Source organism: Mercenaria mercenaria, chromosome 14, assembly GCF_021730395.1.
Source record: "Mercenaria mercenaria strain notata chromosome 14, MADL_Memer_1, whole genome shotgun sequence".
NCBI classification, from domain to species: domain Eukaryota; kingdom Metazoa; phylum Mollusca; class Bivalvia; order Venerida; family Veneridae; genus Mercenaria; species Mercenaria mercenaria.
This window is the reverse complement of record NC_069374.1, coordinates 47,977,038-48,003,037: the sequence shown is the minus strand read 5'-3', so window position 1 is coordinate 48,003,037 and position 26,000 is coordinate 47,977,038. Positions and strand designations below refer to the sequence as shown.

Below are 26,000 nucleotides of genomic sequence, written 5' to 3'. Positions count from 1 at the left end.
GACTGTGTACTGTGATTTAACTTCCATTATTTTGGTCCTTCAAATTTTGACGTTAAGACTGCCCGTCACAAATATAAAACAATCTGAACGTCGAATTATTTTGACTGCAGTACAGCCTGAATCTTAAAAAACAAAGAAAAATATCAAACAGGGAATGCCACGCACCAAAAATGTAGCCTCCTCAAAACGAAACCCCCAGCACGCAGATGCGTGCACCATACACACACACACACACACACACACACACACACACTCAAAGCCAACACATAAGGACACAAAGCCAACACATAAGCACAAAACGAACAGACAAAGGAACACAGTGGGGCACCGCCTTGGAACGGTCAGTGGCAAAAACCTTCATTTGTTTGTGAGTCAATTTTATTACAAATTAAGATGTGCAATATTTCAATTATCAATAATATAATACTGGAATCAAAGGAAATTTGACCGAGATTATGGTAAATTAGCATGTTTAATTTTACATGGTAGCGAAAATACATGACTTAAATTTTCTGTATCTGTTTAATACAAACAGTTGTTGAGGACAGAATCTGAGTTACAATGAAAACAAATAACTGTAAAATGATAAAATTGTACCTTTACAATGTATCAATCAATGCTGGAAAACTATTAAAACTGAAAATAATTTTGGAGGGAAAAAAAGGCCATTTTTATAAGGTGTCTCGTAATACTTGTTTTGTTGTGAAAATTGCTAAGATGGATATATTGCCAGTGTATTGCCAGTGTGTAACCAGTGTATTGTCAGTATCTGTTCTGAGTATTTTTTTTAAATTTATATCCGATGTACTGTCAGACACTAAAAATCCATATCATATTGCCACTTATTTTTTTTTACAATTCTAGTGTGTTGCCTTGTCAGTTAGATTATAGAAATTATGTTTTTTATTTCCAGTTTGTTGCCATTTTCCTGCCAGATTTCTTACAGACACTGGAAAAAAGGTGACAATATTGTCAGTGTGTTGACATGCTGACTGTTATGTACCAGTTTATTGTCATATAGTTGGCAGGTTGCTCCCAGAAACTGGAAATAATATGGAAAAAGTGCCCATGTTATTTTCAGCTAACCTGTTTTTCTTGGAAGTTTGTTCCTATATAGGAGTCAGATTATTTCCAGTTACCTTTTTTTTTGGACAGACTGTTTCCAAGCCATTGACAATTACCTTGCAGCTTAATGCCAGCCTGTTTCCATATTTCATTTTTGTATTGAGTACGAATGAAGAAAGGCTCCAGACAATGTCTGTAGACGTCACCTACGAGCCTATCAAGGGTGTATGTTTGAGCGCCTACCATTCCAACTAAACTTAATAGCCTTGGGATAAAGTCTCATGTATAAATGCTATACACCTGGCGCACAAATAAAAGCTTCTGGATACGGAGTGTCTTCTAAATCATGCACTATTCTCCAATTAAAAATTACCAACAGTCTTTTGGAGGAGTTCACGCAGCCTATTCGGGCCATGAAGCTAACATAAATTACACATGAAATAAAAGTTTATAAAACACTGACGGATCCATGCGCATGACTTCTTATTTCAAGCGCTCACGACATCTTGTCTCATGCACACAACATCTTATTTCAAGCACACACAATGCTGAGCGGCTAAAACCGCCCCCAGTTTTAACCAGGCGTTTAACCGGCTAAAATGGCCCCAGTCAAATTACTCTCTGAAGTGATCAATACCAGTCAATACTGGTCGACTGGTCAATTAGTCAATTGTTAAGATATTTTGCAGAGTTTATGAACAATTTGGGGCTTGGTGAAGGTGTTTGCATGCATTATATTTTATTAAGTTAAAGCAACCAAGTTGATACTCCCAAATAAGTCAGAAGTGGTCAATTTGTCAGTACTGGTTGATACTGGTCATAAACTTCTAATTTAAAGGCCCGGTCACACCGCCCGAACTTTGTTGGAGCGTTCCTTCAACGGTAGGGAGAGGGGGCGGAATTTAGACAACGCTCGTCACCGCGCACAAAATAGGAAAAAAATCGAAAACACGGGCGTTGCCTTAGAGGTGCACCGCTGAAGCCGGCGTTGCTTTAGCGTTGGTTTAACGGTAGCGAGCGTTGGTTTAGCAGTGACACGAGCGTTGATAGAGCGGCGTTCCGCGCATGCGTGCGTTGGCTCGGCGGGGTTTTAAAGTTGGTTAAGCGGCATACCGCTTTTGACTACGGAGCTGAACGGATCGCTTTGATAGAAGTTCTGATAGATTTTTTTTATAGAAGTCGATAGTGAAGTTCTGGTCCCGCTCCGACACCTCCATACCAAAGCCAAACCAAAGTTCATCACCGCAATGGATCGCTGCTTCAACGCCCGACACCATTCCAGCAATCCCGTGTCCGCTCGTAAAATGCTTACAACCGCTCCACCAAAGTTTGTGCAACGTTTAATCACCGCCCGGGCAAAGCTGGCGAAGCAGCGGTGGTCCAGCGTTCAAGATTTCTGCGTTGGCCTAGCGGACCCAAGCGTCCACGAACTTGCGTCTAGCGGTGCCAAACTTGACTGGGCGTTGTTAGAGCGGTGGTGAACTTTGCCGGAGCGGAAAATTGCCCGCTCCTCACCGCTCGCAATATTTTGTGCAGCTCAAAACTTTCGGAGCGGTAAGAGGGACCATCAGCGGTGGCCGAGCGTATACGGCGTTGCCTTAACGGGGGCCAACTTCTGTTAAACGGTGGTGAACGGTAACGAGCGGTGATGAAATTTTTTCACCGCTCCAGGAACGCTCCAACAAAGTTCGGTCGGTGTGACCGGGCCTTAACTGAACTTCATTTGTAGAAAGTGTTTCATAGACTGTAGCAGTTAAGTGTGATAAATCTAATTACTTTTACCAGTATATAATTCAATAAGAAATTGCTGGGAACAACTGGACCCTTTCATGGTTCCAAGTGGTTTAACTGTGTTTTGATAGCAAGTGTCACATTGCCTAATTGACACCATGTCTTACAATATACAATAGATTAAATGTTGCAGGCCTGTCTATCAAGTCACTAATTAGCTGTCATGATCAGTAATCCTACTGTATTAATGAGGTGCTTGAACATGGTAACTTTATCTAAAAATAAATAGTTATGCAGTCAAAGTATAGTGGACGCAACTTGACCCCGATGGTTGACCTTTGTATTATAATACATAATGAGGCACAACCTATTATTGAAAAGGAGCGTACATAAAACACGAGCTGCACGAGAAATGGAAATACAAAATTAGTGTATTTGAAAGTTTTAACTGATGAAATGTAAGTATATATATTTTGATATTGAAATGTATACAAACTTATTCAATATAAATATAAATATACATGGCTACCCTAGTGACCCTTAATTACTATAATGAAATAATCGATATGAATAATCAGCCTAAGGTCAACCATCGCGGTCAAGTTGCGACTACTATATTCATTTGTTTGTTTTGGGTTTAACGCTGTTTTTCAACAGTATTTCAGTCATGTAACGGAGGGCAGTAACAACCTAACCAGTGTTCCTGGATTCAGTACAAACCTGTTTTCCGCAAGTAACTGCCAACTTCCCCGTATGAATCAGAGGTGGAGGACTAATGATATCAGACACAAAGTCATTAATCAAATAGTCACGGAGAACACACGCCCCGCCAGAGGATCAAACTCGCGACCCCGAGATACGTAAACCAACACTCTTACCTACTGAGCTAAGCGGGTGGGCAAAGTATTCAAATGACCAGTATTGACCACTATATGTGTTGATAGGGAAACTGTGTAGGACCAAAGTTTGAATTGACCAGTAACATCCATTCCAATGAGTGTAATTTATATGTAATATTTTTTTTAATTAATTCAAAATGAAGCTAGTCTACTTTAAGACGATAAAAGCATTGAATAAACTACAGTATTGACCACTGACCAGTCTAAGTAGATTGTCCAGTCTGACCATGACACAACTCCAAGGACCAAAACTGAATCGACCAGTATTGACCAATATACTTTTTAATGAATTTTTTTTAAACTATTCAGATTTCTTTATCATTTTTACTTTACGGTTACAGTCTGTTCAAATCTGTGAATGTGCATTATGTAAAAGTGTTGAATAAACCAGTATTGACCACCCAAGAGTGACCAAAGTATTGAATCGACCAGTACTGACCAGTATTGAGCGATTTTAACCTGGTGAGTATTGACTGGCTTTTTGCCAGCATTGAGCATACAACATCTGATATCTATTAAGACCCTTTGTGTGTATTTAGTTCATCAGTCATGTAGATAATTAGGATCCCACCTATTCAGTGATTATTTAAGTTTCCTGTAAGTACATGGTCATCCTATCTAATCAAAACTAAACGAACAAGATTTATCACAATCGCTTGACATGCTTGAGATTATTTAATCGTGCACACAAGACAAGATATTGAGTGCTCAAAAAATACGTCCTGCGCTCAAAAAAAGATGTTGAGCGCATGAGATATGATGTTGTGCACAAAGAGATAAGATGTCGTCCACTAGAGGTACAAGATGTCGTGCGCACAAGATAATTTAATCTTAAAACAAGAGTGCAAGAATGTCACAATATACGCCCGTCACAGCAAATTTCTTTACACTAGCACCTGTATGTGGTTGTTTAGTCAGTATTGTAATTCTTTTGTTTTTCTAAATCCAGGTAGAGATACCTTAAAACACACCTTAAATTTGTTGTACCACAGAAAAGTGGTCTTGGTTTTTCCCTACAGTCAATTATAAACAAGAGGGTCATGATGACCCTGGATTGCTCACCTGTGTAATATGAACTGCATGTTTCAAATGTCAAAATGATGATAAAATATTAAGAAAGTCAGTAGGTCACATTCATGGTCAATGAAATTCAGTTTTATGATTTGTGTGCAAAACTGTGTATGTCATCAAAATTCCAAGGCTGTATCTTAAAAAACAAGAAAGTAGGTCAGTAGGTCAACTTGTCACAGTCAAGTGACATCATATTACTTGGGGTCATCAGGTTTATTATAATTAAACTGTCTTGGAAATAGGATCAGATGATTTTTTAAGTATTTTTCCTATATAACTCACATAATAATTATGTGACCCAAGGACAGGGCCTCTTTTAACCCCAGGGGCATAATTTGAACAATTTTGGTAGAGGACTACTTAAGTAATTGACAATGCATCATGCCAAATATCAAAAGCCTAGGTCGTACGGTTTCAGACAAGAAGATTTTTAAAGCTTTTTCCTATGTAAGTCTACATAAAACTTGGGACCTCCTACAGTCAGGGGTGTAACTGTTTCAAGTTATCACATTTTATAACCCATTTGAGTTACTGCGTTTACTTTCATAACTTGTTCCAGCTATCATAAAATATTACAAAGCCCTCCTGTGTCAATTCCTCATTTTGAATATGACTAATGCAATCATTTCCTGAATCCTTGGCCTTTTATCTTTCCAGCTGTGCAGTAAATTTTATAGTAAGGGAAGTAAATCTAAACAAGAGCACCGCCTTGCGGGTGCTGACGCTCATCTGATTTTTTTTGTATAATAGAAATATTGTCCTACCCATGATTTTCTAAGTCTAAAAAGGGCCATCATTCTTGCAAAAAGCAGGATAGAGTTATGTTTCTTGATGTACAGTGTCCACTTATGATGGTGAAAAACTGTTGCAAGTTTTAAAGCAATAGCTTTGATAGTTTATGAGAAAAGTATACTTAAACATAATACTCAACCAAGAAAATGATTTTCTAAGTCCAAAAGGGGCAATAATTATTGCAAAAAGCAGGATGGAGTTATGTTGCTTGCTGTACAGGGTCAGCTTATGATGGTGAACAAGTGTTGCAAGTTTCAAAGCAATAGCTTTGATAGTTTAAGAGAAAAAGTTGACCTAAACATAAAACTTAACCAAGAAATCTGATATTTTCTAAGTCCAAAAGGGGCCATAAATCTTGCAAAAAGCACGATGGAGTTATGTTTCTTGCTGTACAGGTTCAGCTTATGATGGTGAACAAGTGTTGCAAGTTTTAAAGCAATAGCTTTGATAGTTTAGGATAAAAGCTGACCTAAACATAAAACTTAACCAAGAAATCTGATATTTTCTAAGTACAAAAGGGGCCATAAATCTTGCAAAAAGCAAGATGGAGTTATGTTTCTTGCTATACAGGGTCAGCTTATGATGGTGAACAAGTATTCCAAGTTTCAAAGCAATAGCTTTGATAGTTTAGGAGAAAAGCTGACCTAAACATAAAACTTAACCAGGCAACGCCGACGCAGACGCCGACGCCGACAACCGCTCAAGTGATGACAATAACTCATCATTTTTTTTCAAAAAATCAGATGAGCTAAAAAGGGACCTACGCATGACACTTCATCTCATGATGGTGTACAATTTTGCCAAGTTTCATCAATATCCCTCCATGCATGAAGAAGGTATGCTCCGGACAAGGTAATTCTTGAATTTGACCTCTATTAAGTGTGACATTGACCTTAGACCTAGGGACCTGGTTCTTGCGCATGACACTCCATCTCATAATGGTGAACAATTGTGCAAAGTTTTATCAAAATTCCTCCATGCATGAAGAAGATTATGCTCCGGACAAAGTCATTCTTGAATTTGACCTCTAAGTGTGACCTTGACCTTAAACCTAGGGATCTGGTTCTTGTGCAAGACACTCCGTCTCATGATGGTGAACAACTGTGCCAAGTTTCACCAAAATCCCTCCATGCATAAAGATGATATGCTCCAAACAAAATCTGTTGACGCCGCCCGCCAGCCCGTTCCCATAATACGTCCCGTTTTTCAAATGGGCGTATAAAAATAAATGCATGTCCTAAACATACCACTGTACAATCGAGACAAATAATGGCCCATAAATATAATCATGTGAATTTTTCGTTTATTTTACTGCCTGTTTCTCTTAAAAGGGAAATCTTGATAACAGCTAGTTCAACGTTTTTACTCACAGATTAAAACCTGGTAGACTTAAAGCAAATGTTACATTCAAGCCCATTTACAAACAAGATTTGTTTAATGACAGAGCCTGCTCATGCAGCATGCAAATATTTGTACATAATCTGAAAACATTTGATCCAGTTATTCCTAAAATCAGATCCATCAATCAGTTCATGAGAAGTCATTGAAAGGTTTTTTTCTATTTTTTAGCTCTAGCAGCCCCTAAAAGGGACAAAATGACCCCATTTGATCAAACTTTGGAGAGAGCCATATAATGATGCAACAGACCAAATTTGATGAAGATCCATCAGAAGAAGTCATTTAAAGGATTTTCTATATTTAGCTCTTGCAGCCCCTTAAAAGGGGTCAAGTGCCACCATTTGAATGAAATTGTGAGAGGACCTTATAATGATGCTACAGACTAAGTTTGATCAAGATCCATCAAGCTGTTTATGAGAAGAAGTGATTTAAATGTTTTTCTATTTTTAGCTCTAGCGACCCCTAAAAGGGGCCAAGTGCCCCCATTTAAATAAATTTGGGGAAGGACCTTATAATGATGCTAAATACTAAGTTTGATGAAGGTAAATCCAGCCCTTCATGTTCAGAAGTTGTTTAAAGGTATTTCTATTTTTAGCTCTAGTGGCTCCTAAAAGGGACCAAGTGCCCCCATTTCAAAAAAAAAAAGGTAAAGAACCTTATAATAATGCTACAGACAGAGTTTGATGAAGATCCATCAAGTGGTTCAGGAGAAAAGGTCATTTCAAGGTTTTTTCTATTTTTAGCTCTAGCAGCCCCTAAAAGGGGCCAAGTGCTCCCGTTGGAACAAATTTTGGAGAAGACATTATAATGATTCTACAGACCAAGTTTAATGAAGATCCGTCAAGCATTTCATGGGAAGAAGTTGTTTAAAGGTTTTTCTTTTTTTAGCTCTATCGGCCCCTAAAAGGGGGTCAAATGCCCCCATTTGAACAAATTTGATAGAGAACCTCACCAGGATGCTACAGACCAAATTTGGTGTTATTCTGACCAACAGTTTCAGAGGAGAACATGTTTATGTAAAAATGTGGATGACGGACGACAGACGCCGGACCATCCACCCTATACTAATAGCTCACCCTGAACCTTTGGTTCAGTTGAGCTAATAAAGGGCAAGAAACTAATGAAAACAAGAGGACCATGATGGTCCTAAATCGCTCACCTATCCCCACATGACCCAGTGTTGAACTGAGTATGACGTCGTTATTTCTATTATTTGACAAAGTGACCTAGTTTTTGAGCACATGTGACCTAGATATCATCAAGATAAAAAATTCTGACCAATTTTCATGAAGATCCATTGAAAAATATGACCTCTAGAGAGGTCACAAGGTTTTTCTATTATTTGACCTAATGACCTAGTTTTTAAAGGCACGTGACCCAATTTTGAACTTGACCTAGATATCATCAAGGTGAACATTCTCACCAATTTTCCTGAAGATCTCATGAAAAATATGGCCTCTAGAGAAGTCACAATGTTTTTCTATTTTTCGACCTGCTTACCTAGTTTTTGACCGCACATGACCCAGTTACGAACTTGACCTAGGTATCATCAAGCTGAACATTCTCACCAATTTTCATGAAGATCCATTGAGAAATATGGCCTCTAGAGACGTCACAAGGTTTTTCTATTTTTAGACCTACTGACCTAGTTTTTGACCGCACGTGACCCAGTTTCGACCATGACCTAGATATCATCAAGGTGAACATTCTGACCAATTTTCATGAAGATCTCTTGAAAAATATGGCCTCTAGAGAGGTCACAAGGTTTTTCTATTTTTAGATCTACTGACCTAGTTATTGACCGCACATAAACCAGTTTCGAACTTGACCTAGATATCATCAAGGTGAACATTCTGACTAATTTTCATAAAGATCCCATGAAAAATATGGCCTCTAGAGAGGTCACAAGGTTTTTCTATTTTCAGACCTACTGACCTAGTTTTTGACCGCACGTGACCCAGTTTCGAACTTGACCTAGATATCATCAAGGTGAACATTCTGACTAATTTTCATGAAAATCCATTGAGAAAGATGGCCTCTAGAGAGGTCACAAGGTTTTTCTATTTTTAGACCTACTGACCTAGTTTTTGACCCCACGTGACCCAGTTTCGAACTTGACCTAGATATCATCAAGGTGAACATTCTGACCAATTTTCATGAAGATCTTATGAAAAATTTGGCCTCTAGAGAGGTCACAAGGTTTTTCTATTTTTAGACCTACTGACCTAGTTTTTGACCGCACGTGACCCAGTTTCGAACTTGACCTAGATATCATCAAGATGAACATTCTGACCAACTTTCATAAAGATCCCATGAAAAATGTGACCTCTAGAGTGGTCACAAGCAAAAGTTTACGCACGCACGGACGGACGGACGCACGGACGGACGACGGACGCTGCGCGATCACAAAAGCTCATCTTGTCACTTTGTGACAGGTGAGCTAAAAAAAGAAGCTAAATGGACAAAAAATTATTGGGGTGGGGGCAGGGCCAAAGCCAGGGGTGACTGCAATGTAGTTTGTTGCAGTCACCGTAACGCATCAACACCTGCCTATATTCCAAGTTTCAAGTTAATACCTTTAGTAGTTATTAATAAATGCTCTAGACATAATATATGATGTGTAGATTTCACCTTGCTCTGACTTTGACCTTTTCACCTTTGACCTACCACCCTAGTTCATGCACTCAGTATATCATCTCATCACATCCTGGTAGTCATATCAAGTTTGATGTCAATACCTGCTCCGGACATGAAATCAATTGGACACATTTTATATTTGAGCTCAAATTGTGACTGACCTTATCAGACCCTATTTATATAATATGTGCTCTGCACATCCTCTATATGCCACCTACCTACAAGTCAATGTTTAAAGTCAATTCCTTTCATGGTTATTTAGGTATGCTCTGGAAATGAAATTTGATGGCCAATTTTGACCTTTTGGCTCTGTTTGTGACCTTGACCTTTGACCTACAGAGCCAGTTGAAGCACTCTGCACATCATCTCATTGCTATCTACCTATATGCCATGTTTAAAGTCAATAACTTTAAGGGTTATAAAAGTCAATAACTTTAATGGTTATAAAGTTATGCTTTGGACAGGAATAATGATCGACAGCGGAGAGACGGACGGACGGATGCACGCGCCGTCAAAAAATATCCCAAAACCAGCTAACAAAAAGGGGCATTTTTTTTTTTGACAAAGAAGTTCTAAAAGCTAGAGTTATGTAACTTGTCATTAGGTCATTTTGAATGGGTATCAATCATATGATGGACTGATTTGACCTTTGAACTCAATTTGTGACCTTGACCTTTGACCTTTGACCTACAGATCCGATTTATCAGCTATGCACATCAGCTTATCACCACCTACCTACATGCCAAGTTTTAAGTCGATATATTTCATGGTTATTTAGTTATGCATCTGGCCAAGTTATGCATATAGACACAAAATAATGAAAATATGATGAACATTGTGACCTTTTAAATAGCTCAATTTGTGACCTTGACCTTTGACCTACAGAGCCTGTTCAAGTGCTCTGCACATCGTACCATCGCCATCTACCTATGTTTTAAGTTTGAAGTCAACTTTAAAATTTTAAATTGTTTATATAAAGTTATACTCTGGACAAGAATTATGACGGACGAACGAACAGGTGGAAAGACGCTTGCGCCATCACATAATTTTTTTTTTAAATAAAAAGATTAGCCTTTTTCATAATTACAGGTGGGGGTCTTTTTGATAAATAGACTTATGGATTTAAACAAATTCTCTTCTCAAATTATGAAAGCTCTTTCAGTAAGTTTCAGTAACTTTCTCGGCCCAAATCCTAATAAACGTGTTTCAATTCTCTAAAATTATTAAAAAAATATAGTAAATTTATTATTTAATGTAATAAAAACAAATAAAATAACTTACTTGTGTAATAAATCCATGTAGATATGAGAACGTCCATCCTCTTCATAATCTATGCACAACTATTTTAATAACTCGTTTTCCTATCTGTGAATTAGAATTGATTTTCGTGTCTATTTCACTCGCAAGCACGGCTATTTTTAACTCTGTACATACATGACATATGTCATGTCAATGACTCAATGTGTTGTGTTTTATGTTACATATATTTAATGAGTAATGATTATAAAATATTTACACTATCAGTCCAAGTTCCCTGGTTAACTTAATGTACTCGACTTCCAGCTTCAGTTGTTTGAAACTCAAACACGTACTTGTTGCCGTACCGATTGATTCCATCAAACGTGACCACGAAATTCCTCGATGTTTTTATATATTTTTTAACGTCTGCAAATTCTGTTTCCGGTGTTATATTACAAGCTCGCATTATTACTGTCACTGAGTGTGGAAGTTTCTCTACTACCTTAACTAGATTACGTAATGATGAACCAGACATTGTTACCTCACACAAGTAAACAAGCTGTATATTCACCATTTCCGGTGACAGAGACAGTGACCTTTCACCTAGGTTGATACCCGCCAACCCAACTTCTTTCACTGGAACTAACAATGGTAATGTCTGCAGCAATGTTTCAATGTCACCGGAAGATTTTAGAGCACCACACCTAAATGTGTGTAGTTTACTGGCTGCTGGCAGCTCTCTCAGCAATGACGTGGACAGACCGGGTTTAGATAAATGTCCTACTTCACAATCCTCTAACGACGATACATTCACTTTTAATTGTGACACAGGTATAGCGCCCAATCCTAACGTCCTTAGATCTGAATGCTGGGAAAAGTCCAAATTCATTTCTCCGCAGGAAATATCGTGTGTGACACAGTGTAAGTTGTACAATCTAATCTCCGCCATTGATTTTCTGTTTATAATATAATTCAGAAACTCCTTCAGCACATCGTGCTCCATCTCGAAACAATTGATATGAATTGCTCGTAACTGAGAAATATTCTGAAATGTTTTAGACAGTTCACTGGAACAAGAACTACGTTCGGGTATAAAGTTATTACCTTGCCATGTCTGTGATACAACAGTTACACATTCCAACGACTTGTTTGTCAACAACCGAATGATTTCCGCTTCCTTGCATTCTCCTCGGTAATATATTTTCTTGACGCTGTGCAGGTCATCAAGTTCACACTGATCGATAAGTTCACGTAAACAACGAATGCCTTCTATTTTGATATTTAATGACATAATATTTCTTTTATTGTGTATCACCAGCTGTTTTAAATTCAAGAAGTGATTTTCTTGTTGACATTCTCTATCGATGATAAAATCCTGGAAACAAAGAGAAGTGTTGTCCGTGTTTTCTTTCAAACAAGAAATGTACATGTTTTGTATGTCTTTCAGAGGATTAACGTACCTGTAATCGTAAACTGTCATAGATCTGTATGTTCTCGTTATTTGATCTTCACTGATTACAGACATTAATTCGCGTGATATTGAAGACATGATTTCTGCATTCATTCCACTGATGAAAATAAACACTGTCGACATATCAAGAATATTTTGTACACTGCTGAATTTTTGTTGCATTAATTTTTCGACATCATTTTCATTTTGGCAGCTAATGTGCAGTGCACAGAAATATTCCTGCACAGTTTTGTGGACAAAAGAAACTTTAAAACTTCGACTGGTTAACTTTTCTTGTTTACTTTGTGTTAATATTCCTGATTCAAGACATAATTTCATATCGTCTGTGCTGAGATACCTTTCAGTAACTAATGGACTAAATACCAACGTGCTTTCATGTTTTTCACTGAATAATGTTTCAAATGCTAATTGTCCTAAAGCTTGCAGAAGTGTGTAATAATTCTTGCAATGCACAAGTTCACTGAAGAATTGCGGGATATCACTTCGGGGTGGTTTGCGCGCCTGTTGTAACTGTGGATTTTTTCTAAAGGTTCGTTTTAGGAGCAGCTCAACAATTTGGCAGTATATCACACATTTAGACCTTCCTAGATCTATTTCATCACACCATAAACACAGAAGATACATCAATAAAAGTGGAATAGTTTCCAAATCTGAAATACCTTTATCTTCGACAGCAGAATCAAATTTATCGATATGTTCATCTGCAATTTGAGGTTTCTCAGACAAAAGTGAAATCACATTCTTCTTTAATTCATAGGCTGACTCTTCGTTAAGCCCGACAAGTTCCAACTTTTGATCTATTTGACTTAATCTTAAATTGATAACACTCAGCTTCCATGGTCTAGTTGTTGTGAGGATTGTACATTCCCTAGCTTTCCTGTGTGGAATGTCACGTGGTCCTAGCTTACAGGTGGTTTCAGGGTGTGTCCATTCATCTAAACCATCAAGAATTACTAAGCCTTTACCCTTAGAAATAATAGTTTCTATGTCGCTTACAGTTACAGAAGTGTGTGCCAGCCGCGGAATTATTTGTTTAACGATCATCTCATCAATGCCGCATTCCTCAGAACAATCGCGCAATGACAACAAGAACACAAATTCAAACTCTGACATTGCCTGAATATCTTCCTCCTTTAAGAATTTTTGATCACTTTCGATATGCTTTTTGGCTTGACACCACGTCAAAACGAGTCGCTTACTAAATGCAGTTTTCCCGAGCCCAGCATCTGCTGTAAGGTAAATTTCACGACACGTTTTGCTTTTCTTGTAGAACACATCACGAAGTGAGGTAACCTCTGACTTAATTTCATTGCCACCTCCGAGCGATCTCTGGATTTCCACTGAATTGATGTCTGGCATGACGTAAAACTTAAGCAGAGGAGTGTCTTGTTCTTCTATTAAAGGTGAAAGAGGTAGGCTATGATACTGTTCCCTGTAGAGAGCTATCAAATCTTCCTTCAGGTCTGAAATATAAACATGCAAACATCGTTCAAAATATGTGTACGTGTGTTACAAATTATTTTATTCTCTTTACGACAAATTTTTTTTCTAGACATTTAAAGGGTAAAACAAAAGTAATCATTATATAAGCTTCTTTGAAGTATGTATGGATTGTTGTTTTTATCTTAAAAAGTTATGCAACACTTGCCCTTGTTAACAAGAACAAGAAGAAGTTCATTGTCGCTTATCTGATTGTATAGGCCTAATAAATTACCACGCGCAATGGATATATTATATATGTACGTGTTCGTGTCAGATTAATCATATGTGAATTATCGTCGTAGTTTAAAATTAAGGTTGAACATCAAACACAATTACAATGTTTTGAACCCTGCATTTATAGCATTTATAAGTATAACAAGCATATGTAACTTAACGTAAGCCGATTAGAATTGAAACTCTCAAGTGCATGTTTCAGCGACTCCTATATTATATACAACTATAACTGTGGATAACCTGCGACTACAAATACCATGTTCATACTAGGGTTGCTGTCATTGCTAACTATATTTACTGCGACTACGAATGCAATGTTCTTACTGCGACTGCTACCATTACTAATTGTGTATACTGTGATTATGAATGCAATGTTTCTATTGTTCCTGCTGTCATTACTAACTCTCTGTACTGCGACTGCGAATACAATTTTCTACTGCTGCTGCTGTCATTGCTCGGTCTTTATATTGCGACTGCAGTGTTTCCACTGCTACTGATGTCATTGCTACCTCTCTGTTCTGCGACTACGAATGAATGTTCTTACTGTGACTGTTGTCATTGCTCATTCTTTATACTGCGACTACAAATGCAATGTTTCTACTGCTACTGCTGTCATTACTAACTAATTCTATACTGCGACTACAAATATCATGTTCAAACTGCGACTGCTGTCATTGCTAACTCTCTTTACTGCGACTAAGGATGCAATATTCTTATTACGAGTGCTGTCATTGCTAACTTTCTTTACTGCGACTACGGATACAATTTTCTGCTGCTACTGCTGTCATTGCTCATTCTATATACTGAGAGCAGAGACTATAAATGCAGTGTTCTACTGCTACTGATGGCATTGCTACCTCTCTGTACTGCGATTACAAATTATATGCAACGGTCTACTGATACTGCTGTCATTGCTAAATCTCTATACCTCGATACAAATATCGTATTTCTGCTGCTACTGATGCCATTGCAAACTCACTATACTTTGGCTAAAAGTGCCATGTTTCTAAGGCTTCCTCTGTCATTGCTAATTCTCTTTACTGCGACTACAAATTTAATGTTTGTACTGCTACTGCTGTCATGGTTACCTCATGGTTACCTCTCTATAGTCCGACTACTAATACAATGTTCTTACTACCATTGCTGTAATTGACAACTCTTTGTATTGTTACTACAAATGTTATACTACCACTATTGTCATTTCTAACTCTATACTGCGACTACAAATTCCATATTTCTACTGCCTGAGCTGTCACTGCTAAGTGTCTGTAATGTAACTATAAACGGCATGCTTCTACAGTATTGCCAATTCTCTACTCTGCGACTTCAAATGTCAGTTGCTTCTACTGCTACTGGTATCATTGCTAATTCTCTATACATCGATTACAATGCATGTTCCTACTTCCACTGCTGTCATTGCTAACTATTCTGCCGCTGACAATGCATGCTCCTACTTCCACTGCTGCCATTGCTAACTATACTGCCCTTGAAAATGCATGTTCCTACTTCCACTGTTCCACTGCTGTCATTGCTAAATATACTGCTGCTGACAATGCATGTTCCTGCCTTCACTGCTGCCATTGCTAACTATACTGCCGCTGACAATGCATGTTCCTACTTCCACTGCTGTCATTGCTAACTATACTGCCACTGACAATGCATGTTCCTACCTCCACCCACTGCTGCCATTGCTAACTATACTGCCACTGACAATGCATGTTCCTACCTCCACTGCTGTCATTGCTATCTTTACTGCCACTGACAATGCATGTTCCTACCTCCACCCACTGCTGCCATTGCTAACTATAATGCCACTGGCAATGCATGTTCCTACTTCCACTGCTGCCATTGCTAACTATACTGCCGCTGACAATGCATGTTCCTACTTCCACTGCTGTCATTGCTAACTATACTGCCGCTGACAATGCATGTTCCTACTTCCACTGCTGTCATTGCTAACTATACTGCCGCTGACAATGCATGTTCCTACTTCCACTGATGTCATTGCTAACTATACTGCCGCTGACAATGCATGTTCCTACTTTCACTGATGTCATTGCTAACTATACTGCCGCTGACAATGCATGTTCCTGCCTCCACTGCTGTCATTGCTAACTATACTGCCGCTGACAATGCATGTTCCTACTTTCACTGCTGTCATTGCTAACTATAATGCCGCGGACAATGCATGTTCATACTTTCACTGCTGTCATTGCTAAATATACTGCCGCTGACAATACATGTTCCTACTTCCACTGCTGTCATTGCTAACTATACTGCCGCTGACAATGCATGTTCCTACTTCCACTGCTGTCATTGCTAACTATACTGCTGCTGACAATGCATGTTCCTACTTCCACTGCTGTCATTGCTAACTATTCTGCCATTAAAAATGCATGTTCCTGCTTCCACTGCTGTCATTGCTAACTATTCTGCCGCTGACAATGCATGTTCCTGCTTCCACTGCTGTCATTGCTAACTATACTGCCATTAAAAATGCATGTTCATACTTCCACTGTTCCACTGCTGTCATTGCTAACTATTCTGCCGCTGACAATGCATGTTCCTGCTTCCACTGCTGTCATTGCTAACTATACTGCTGCTGACAATGCATGTTCCTACTTCCACTGCTGTCATTGCTAACTAAACTGCCGCTGGCAATGCATGTTCCTACTTCCACTGCTGTCATTGCTAACTATACTGCTGCTGACAATGCATGTTCCTACTTCCACTGCTGTCATTGCTAACTAAACTGCAGCTGGCAATGCATGTTCCTACTTTCACTGCTGTCATTGCTAACTATACTGCCACTGACAATGCATGTTCCTACCTCCACTGCTGTCATTGCTAACTATACTGCTGCTGACAATGCATGTTCCTACTTCCACTGCTGCCATTGCTTACTATTCTGCCGCTGACAATGCATGTTCCTACTTCCACTGCTGTCATTGCTAACTATACTGCAGCTGGCAATGCATGTTCCTACTTCCACTGCTGTCATTGCTATCTATACTGCCACTGACAATGCATGTTCCTACTTCCACTGCTGTCATTGCTAACTATACTGCCGCTGACAATGCATGTTTCTACTTCCACTGCTGTCATTGCTATCTATACTGCTGCTGACAATGCATGTTCCTACTTCCACTGCTGTCACTGCTAACTATACTGCCACTGACAATGCATGTTCCTACTTCCACTGCTGCCATTGCTAACTATACTGCCATTGAAAATGCATGTTCCTACTTCCACTGCTGCCATTGCTAACTACACTGCCACTGACAATGCATGTTCCTACCATTGCTACTGTTGTAAATCCTAAAAAAGCTAATACGCGTAGATCCATGCCCATTTGTTTATCGTTATATTGCGGATTCAAGTAAATGGTATTCGAAACAACAAAAGTAAATTGGAAAAAAAGAACCGATAAAAAATATCTTTTTTTTTTCTATTTAGCAGCCGACACTTAGTCCCAACGCCTACATATGCAATATTTACACAATGCGACGAATCAAACAACTTTCTTTTACAGAAAAATTACCGTGTCGTTTCTTCCGTAAATTCTACATACCTTAAATCCGTAATCATGGTAATTTAATTGTTTGAGTAATTATTTACAATGTTCTGCTGACTAAATTAATTCATAACCTTGCGTTAAATGAAAGAAACAGCAGGTTTATAAATAGTGTCGCTTGACAGATGTCAAAATTTATTGAATCGGTATAAATAGAAACAAGGAGAAAAGGTAAACGACTTCCTCATATTTTCCATGACAGGAATTAAACGAGGTTAAAAGAACGTTTTAATACTTTAAAAATCGCGTTTTTTTTGTCTGCAAAACCACATGCACAATTCTATCTCACACATGTGGCTCTCGGAGGATATTTGCTTGTCTCTAGTCCTCTTCTTAAATTGATGTTACTTGGCCACAACATAATTGAAGCATTGCTTGTCTATGGTGGCGTATTTCCGCCACGAGCTAACTATGTAGCTTTCTTGATACTTCAAAAATTATCTTCATAAAACGAAATGTTCTGAAATGATTATCTCAATAGTCGTAGGTTTCCTGGAAATATTATTGCGATAATTTACAATATTAGATAAATGAGAACATTTCCTGGAAAGTCTACAAAATTATCTTTATACCTACCTAGCTATCTCATGGCAGAAATATGCCACCATACAAGTTATAGTAGAATATTTCATATTTCATGATTTCAGGTTTCATGAAGTTTTATAGTTCAAATTAAATGTCCGTGTAACAACATATGTACATAGTTGTTATGTATAAGAGCATTATTTACATCCATGAGAAAACCGTAAAAGTATTAAGAAGTGTTAGGTCACTGTGCGATGTGCATGTTTACACATTTATCATAAGCATAAAGTGTAAAATGTATTTCAACACTCCACATTATTAGTAAACGTACATGCATGGATGCCCCAAAATCATACAAAAAAAAAAAAAACAAGTAAATGAGCACCTTCATAATTCCAAGAAAGCATTTTCCCTTTTTTATAACTCCTTGCTTCCATTTCTAACACACTCATTATGTAGAACACTTTTAAAATCTTCATCAAGATTTTTCCGTGATATCCATGCAGATCGCTGATAGTGTTATATTCAAAGAAAACTTTGGTCGAAGGGAAGCTTATTCAATTATTACACTTCAAACCTTGAACAGACTTGTATTCCTTCCTTGAGTTAGTTAGAACTTACGTATAAGAATACCTATAAAGTACACCTAGCTATCACTTTAGAATAGGTATATGTGTATGATTAGGTAAAATATATGTAAATATGTTTAGATGTATATTTATATACGTGTGTGTATTAAAAACTTGATCAAGATTTGTCCGTGATATCAGTGCAGATCGCCAAGTCATATATTTAGAGAAAACTCTGGTCTAAGGGAGGCTAATTCAATTATTTCACTTCTAATATTGAACAGATTTATTTCCCTTCCTTGAGTTAAGATAAGTACATCTAGCCACTGGCGCCAGATCAGAAAGAAAATGCCTCTGTACATGTTATACCCTACCCCTAGGTATTCTATAAGAACCATGGTCGTGAACGGGAAAATATACTAACCCATTTCAATCGCGTATTTCATACCTAAAACACGCAGTTCAGTAAATGTGTACTATTGATATTAAACAAGTGGTAATTTATCTTCCATTGTGTACCGGTCACATTTCTTCAGTCCTTCTTATCTTAGAAAAACAACATGTAGTTTACTGTTTTTCAACGTTACACAAAAAAACTTGCTTGAACTTCCCTGGTGAAGTTCCGTTCTAGATTACAAAACCATTCTGATTGGCTGATGTGAAAATGTATGTCAGTCTCAATTTTACTACACGTGTAGCTTAAAAATGTTATATATGCAGTATAAATATGCAAAAGAATAAATAAACAGTAATAGATGTATATCCAAATGATATTTCAATTCAATTTCATATCAATCTGTTCCATTCTCATTTCGAGTCTTATCGTAAAACTGTGAATAATCTTCATCGTTTTGTGTCTGTTTGTGTTACATTTCCTTAACATTGAACACTGGCCGAGGAACCTCTATACAGATATTCATTAGGAGTTCACGCAAGTTTTTCTATGTAAACGTTGACTAAAGCATATAAATAACTGGAGCATCACTGAATAGGAATATTGAGACAATGATATGTCACAAAGGGTAAGATAAATTATGGGCTTGTTTTAAAACATATACACAATTTCCTGAACTGCGTGTTTAGGTATGAAAAACGCGATAATGGGGTTAGTATATTTTCACCTTCAACCCATGGTTTATAATACCTTGGTGGTTATAGAACTGTACAAGCATTTTCTTCTGATCTGGCCAGTACATCTAGCTATGAATTTAGTATGATTATGTAAATATGTACAGATGTATATTTATTTATGTGTGTGTATGTATATTTGTATGTTTTGGTATAAGAGCGAACGAATATGTTATGTCTTTGAGATAATATACAGTCGTCAAATTGCTCATTTTTATGTATCACTTGTAATGTTGTATTTTCCAACTGTTGCAGTTCCTGTTTATTTATAACATGCGGCATCTGTGTATGTCGAATGATCTTATTTTCATGTACATTTTTTTCTTATATTTTCTCTCTCTATATTTTCTTCTGTTCTGCTTGTCCAGCGTCTTAGGGCCTGCGATCATAAAAATGAATTACGACTAATACAGCGCTACAAACTATACTTTCTACATATCTCTCTATCCATTTACTAGTTAATGTCCACCGAGCGGCAATAGGTCTTTTTTACAATAGTACTCAGAAAATTAAGGGGATATGTCGTTTTCACAGCCAGCCAATTCTAACCATTGTTAATGCCTTATTACAAATAATACGTGGTACCTTTTGTCTAATAAGACAAATAATAACAATATTTTTTCTTAATTTTGTTAATCTACAAAATGGAATTTTAGCATCCTTTGGAACTATCCATGCTGCTATCAGAGAATTTATTCCAGCAGACGATTATTTGTTTTTGAATGTTGAATATGTTTTTATCTTGATAAAAATATTGATATTACCAGGGAATGTTGAAGTAAATCCTGGTCCGATAAACAATAAGAACTGTTTGTCGGTCTTTCAACAAAATATTAGAAGTATCAGAAACAAACTTGATTTTGCAAGAGACAACTGGTTAGATTTTAATTTGCTCTGCTTTACTGAAACTCATTTAGATAGTTTAGTTTACATAGAAATTTCGAAGTTAGACAACTATTGTGAGCCTTATCGCGAAGATAATACTGGTCATTCAGGAGGCCTTTTAATGTCACAGAACATCTTATATCTAGTAGAATTTTTGATCTCGAAATAAATCTACCTGAATCATTGTGTGTTAAAGTAAAATGTCGAAATGAAATATAGCGTGCATGGACAACCAACATGTGCTTTGCGACCATTTGGATTCCATGACCAGCCCTGCGCAACCGCTGCAGTCTGGTCAGGACCCATGTTGTTCGTAACATTTCTCCAATTAAGGCTATTAAAGCGAAACAGCATGGATCCTGACCAGACTGCGCGGATCAAGTTATGTTGGTTTTCTCATGGCGCGGCTTATATATTTAATTGCTACAGTTTACAGACCGCCTAATAATACTGTCGATTTTTGGGACAGATTTAATATATTTCTATTGAAAAGGCTTTGATTTAAGCAACAAAGTCTTGATTGTAGGTGACATCAACGAGGACCAACTAAATTTGAACAATCATAAATTCAGAGATATACTACTGTTAAACGACATGGTTAATGTTATAACAGAACCAACGCGAATAACTCCCCTGTCTACAACTCTTCTTGATCCGATTGTTATTTCAAATGATATTTCAGTTTTGCACCATGGTACATTTGATACTCCGCCAAACATCAGTGATCACTTAGGTATTTTTATTTGCATTAAATTTGACCGACCCTCCTCAGTCCCGTATAAACGGCGTGTCTGGAATTATAAACGTGCAGATTTCTGTAAATTAAATGATTTGATTAGAAATACTGACTGATCATCTATAAATTCAAATACTATTGATGAGGCGTCATGCCCATTTACTTACAAATTTATTGAACTTGCGAAGAACTGCATTCCAGCCAGTTATATCACAATAAGACCCAATGATAAGTCATGGTACGACTCTGAAATTCGTCGTGTGACTCGACAAAAAGACCGAATGAATTTTTGAAACGAAAAGCTATAACTATAAATAATATATCTGATAGGAAACAGTACACTTAATTACGCAATAAAGCGAGTAACTTACGAAAGAACTATTTTTCAATAACTTAGAATTTACTCTTAATGAAACTAGTTCAAGCAACCCAAGATTTTATTGGAAAATGGTGAAAATGCTACTTAAACAAAACAAAGGTAGTGAAGCTATTCCTCCTCTTGAATTATTCGTAAACAACACCACTTTATATTTTACTTCTGATTAAATGATTATTTTGTTTCAATCTCTACAGTCGACTCTTCTAAATCTAAACTTCCTCAATTTACAATGAAAACTATATATATAGGAATATATTAGAAAAATTCGTGATAAATGAAGAAGAACTTACTGATATTATATCAGTTCTGTTAGTTAATAAAGCGTCAGGCCCGGATGAAATTAGCCATATAGGATGTTAGAAGAATGTAAGAATACTATTAATAAGCCATTAAGCATGTTGTATAACAGGTCCCTACGCGATTGCGAATACCCGAACATATGGACGTCGGCTACAGTTAAGCCGCTTTTTAAAAAAGGTAACAAAATGCACCCTCTAACTACAGGCCAATTTCGCTTATAATTATCAGTTGCATTGGGGAAGTTATGGAAAGAATCATGTTTAAACATTTTTATAACCATTTACATTTAAATAATTTATTGTGCTCAAAGCAATCAGGTTTCATACCAGGTCTTCGACAGTGTATCAGTTAATAGATATTTACAATCAAATTTGTCAGTCATTCCATTCTAAAATACCGACATGTATGGTGTTCTGTGACATATCAAAGGCGTTTGATCGAGTATGGCACGAGGGTCTGATTTTCAAACTTAAACAAAATATCACTTTATTGCCCAGCACCTCAAAGTGGAATTATGTGCATTTTTCAAGTAAAAATCAAGCTTAAATAGATGTGCATGTAAAAAGGATGGATGAAATTATAGCTTATAACCCAACATACCAAAGTCTTCCTGTTACCAGTACAAAATAATAAGTTTCCAAATATGATTTTTCTTATTTGACTGGGGCAGTCTTTTTAAAAAACGTCAAAATGCAAGCAGGAGTTGCTTCCCTCATACTTCAGAAATTTCCATTTTCAGGTAAGGAAGATCATTGCGCAGAAGATTGAAAAAATATCTATTATTTTATTCGTCCGATTTCTTATCTTCAAAGCACCACTTTCAAAAACTAATGTGGCATTATCGTTAATTTAACACATCTAAATGCACAGCAACCGAAAATTGCTTTTATAGAACACTCACCCAAAACACACTATATGCAGTATTAGATGCGCATAATGCCACTTTAATGATAATCTATTGCTACGGGTTAAAAACTATCTTAAAGAACGTAATCAAAAAGTGTTTTTTGGAACATCTTTTTCTGATACGAAATATGTTACAACTGGTGTTCCCCAGGGCTTAGTGCTTGGACCTCTCTTCTTTTTAATCTATGTTAACGACATTACTGAAAATTTATCTTGGATCTGTGCGAGCTTTAAAGTTTGAAATAAATCGTAATTCACTAAACCAGATATATATTTCGTACTTGAGACCCATATTAGGGTATGCTTCTTTTGTATGGGATGGGTGGGTCTGAATATGAGAAGCAATCTACTGCAGTATGTGGCTGCGAAAGTTGTCACGGGACTAAATTGAAAAATTAATAATAGAAATAGGCTGGGTTTCATTAAAAGACAGACGTATTAAAAAGCTAACTACTGTATACAAAGCAAGAGAAGGAAAACTTCCAGATTATCTTGCTGATTTATTTCCTGGAACTGTATCCGAATCAAACTCATACCGACTTCGTAATAGCAATGACTACGTGACATTAGCACGCCGCACCGAGATATATAATTCATCTTTTATTCCATCTGCTACTTCTCTATGGAATAATCTTGAAAAAGATATTAAAAAACTCAAATTCATTGAATATTTTCAAAACCAGATTGAAAGCGAAATATAAAGCAGATATTAGTTCCTAAATATTTTTGTATTGGTGACCAAACAAAACTTTTCTGTATATCACGCACGCATACGCAACGGTTGTAGTAACCTGAATGCTGATATTTCTAACAATCATTAACGCAATAATGCTTCATGTGAATGCGGTCGCCAATCATTTTGTCTTTAACTGTAGAAATTATCATACTCAGAGAATCTTTTTGTTTCACGAGACACGTAAATTTCATCCTCTAAACCTACAAACAATTCTATTTTGGAATGATCGATATACGGAAGATGAAAACACGTTCATCTTTCTACAAGTTCAAAATTATATTAAACAGACAGGCAGATTCTAATGACACTTTCTTAATTATGAAAATATATTAACTAATAGACGGCACTTTACAATGCTGGACAAGCACCAACTCTCTCTGTCTCTCTCTCTCTCTCTCTCTCTCTCCATCAATCAATTACAAATTATTTCAATATTAATAATACAACTTCGCATATTTATTTTATTTCCTCCGCCTACTTACATTATGTTATTTCTATTTGGTAGGGTCGTTTACTGATGTTGTGAGAACTTGTGGCCCGACCCATTTGCTTATTTTTTTGGCTGTACATGTACATTTTTTTATATTTGTTATTATAAATGTAACTATTAATAAGCAATAAAATATGATTAAACAATTCTTTACATTTGAAGAATAAACGCAATGTGTAAACTGGTATACATAGATTTTCACTTTATATACCTTTCTTGGACAGGAAAGCTTTTTCACTTAAAATTGGCCAACTATTAATGAAAGATCAAAACTGTTTCAAAAACAAAATTCAACTTCAGTCATTTCCAAAATCTCTCTATATAGGCTACTGCACATTGTACTGAATATATAAATAATACCCAAATTCCCAAAATAAACCATTTTAGAACTATTCCGGGAACTATTGGCCAGTTTTTCAACTCTAGCACTAAGAAAGGCTTAAACTAGTATTAGTTAAGCCATCGCTCAACCTTGTTTTCTAACGGATTTTTACTAATACTCGGCGGGTATATTTGCGATGTATTAGCTAAGCCTTGGTCACACAGTATGAACATGTAGATACAGTCATCGGACCGTTTCGCTGTATTTTTACATATATAAAACGTGTTAGTTTGGTGATTTACTACTTTCGAAAAAGAAATTCTCATAGAAATCATAGAAAAATACAAAGACACGTTAAAACATAAAAGCACCAGCGCCCGTCTAATGAATGAAAAAAATATTTGCTGGCAAAAGGTGAATTTAATTCAAGGTAAGACTACAAGCATTCCTATGTTTGCTCAGTGGCATATTGTTTTCATTATTCCTAAATGTTCCACCTTCCATGTACAAAACACGTGCAATATGCCTTTGTAATTAGGAATGCATTTGTAAATTTAAATCAATAGTATAGGTACTCAAACTGCACTGAATTTCAAAATCCACATGTGATTAAAAGGAGACGTATATGAGCCGCGCCATGAGAAAACCAACATAGTTCGTTTGCGATCAGCATTGTTTACACTTTAATTCACCATGTGAAATTAAAGGTTTACACCATGAAGAGAACAACGTGCATTTTGAACATAGTTTACTTTGAAGTATGGTGGCTCAGGTGAACCAGTTATCTAGTGCTTATGAGATAATTAATGTGTTCGAGAATTTCAAAGTCTACTCTATATAAACGACGACAGAAAACAAGTGCGCACTAGGCAAACAGAAAGACTATTTCAAATTTAAAATAAATTAGCGTGGCATAATATCATTTACATAATTATATATGTAAAGGAGAAAAGCCGAAAACTCCATTTTGTGAAAGAATGGACACATCGAGGCGGACGTTCCTACATATGGATACTTATGTGGTTACTCTTTTGTTCTCTCTATTGTTCTTTTAGCCACGTAAGAGAAAAATAGCCACATAAAAGCCTTACGGAATGAATGACATCAAAGAAAAAGTACAGTTACCTATTGTTCCTATAGCCACATAAGTATGCAAATGTGAGCTCGCGTTCGCCGAGATTGTCCATTCTTTCTTATAATGGATAGTTTGAGGCTTTTCTCTAACTTAAACACGGTCCTCACGAAAAAAATCAAGATTGTCGTGATATATCTTATAATGTCTCTTATATTATACTCTTTGAAGCAAAGCCAATTCATTGATTTGTGTCTCTGTGCTAAATAAAACTACCAAGTTAAAGGGAGTTTAAATAAGATTGCATATAAATGTTTATTGCAATTAAAACAAGAGCGCCGCCAAGCGGGGCAATATAC

General features: G+C 36.8%; 1 protein-coding gene across 1 annotated transcript in view; it reads right to left on the bottom strand.

The window, feature by feature from the left end:
• The window catches only part of LOC123527485 (uncharacterized), a 72,457-nt gene that overhangs the window by 9,182 nt on the left and 37,275 nt on the right, over positions 1–26,000 (bottom strand). The window contains exon 5 of the mRNA XM_053523437.1: positions 10,875–13,766. Coding sequence (XP_053379412.1) covers positions 11,137–13,766 — 2,630 coding nt within the window. The 3' untranslated portion in view covers positions 10,875–11,136. The remainder of the gene's footprint in view (positions 1–10,874; positions 13,767–26,000) is intronic.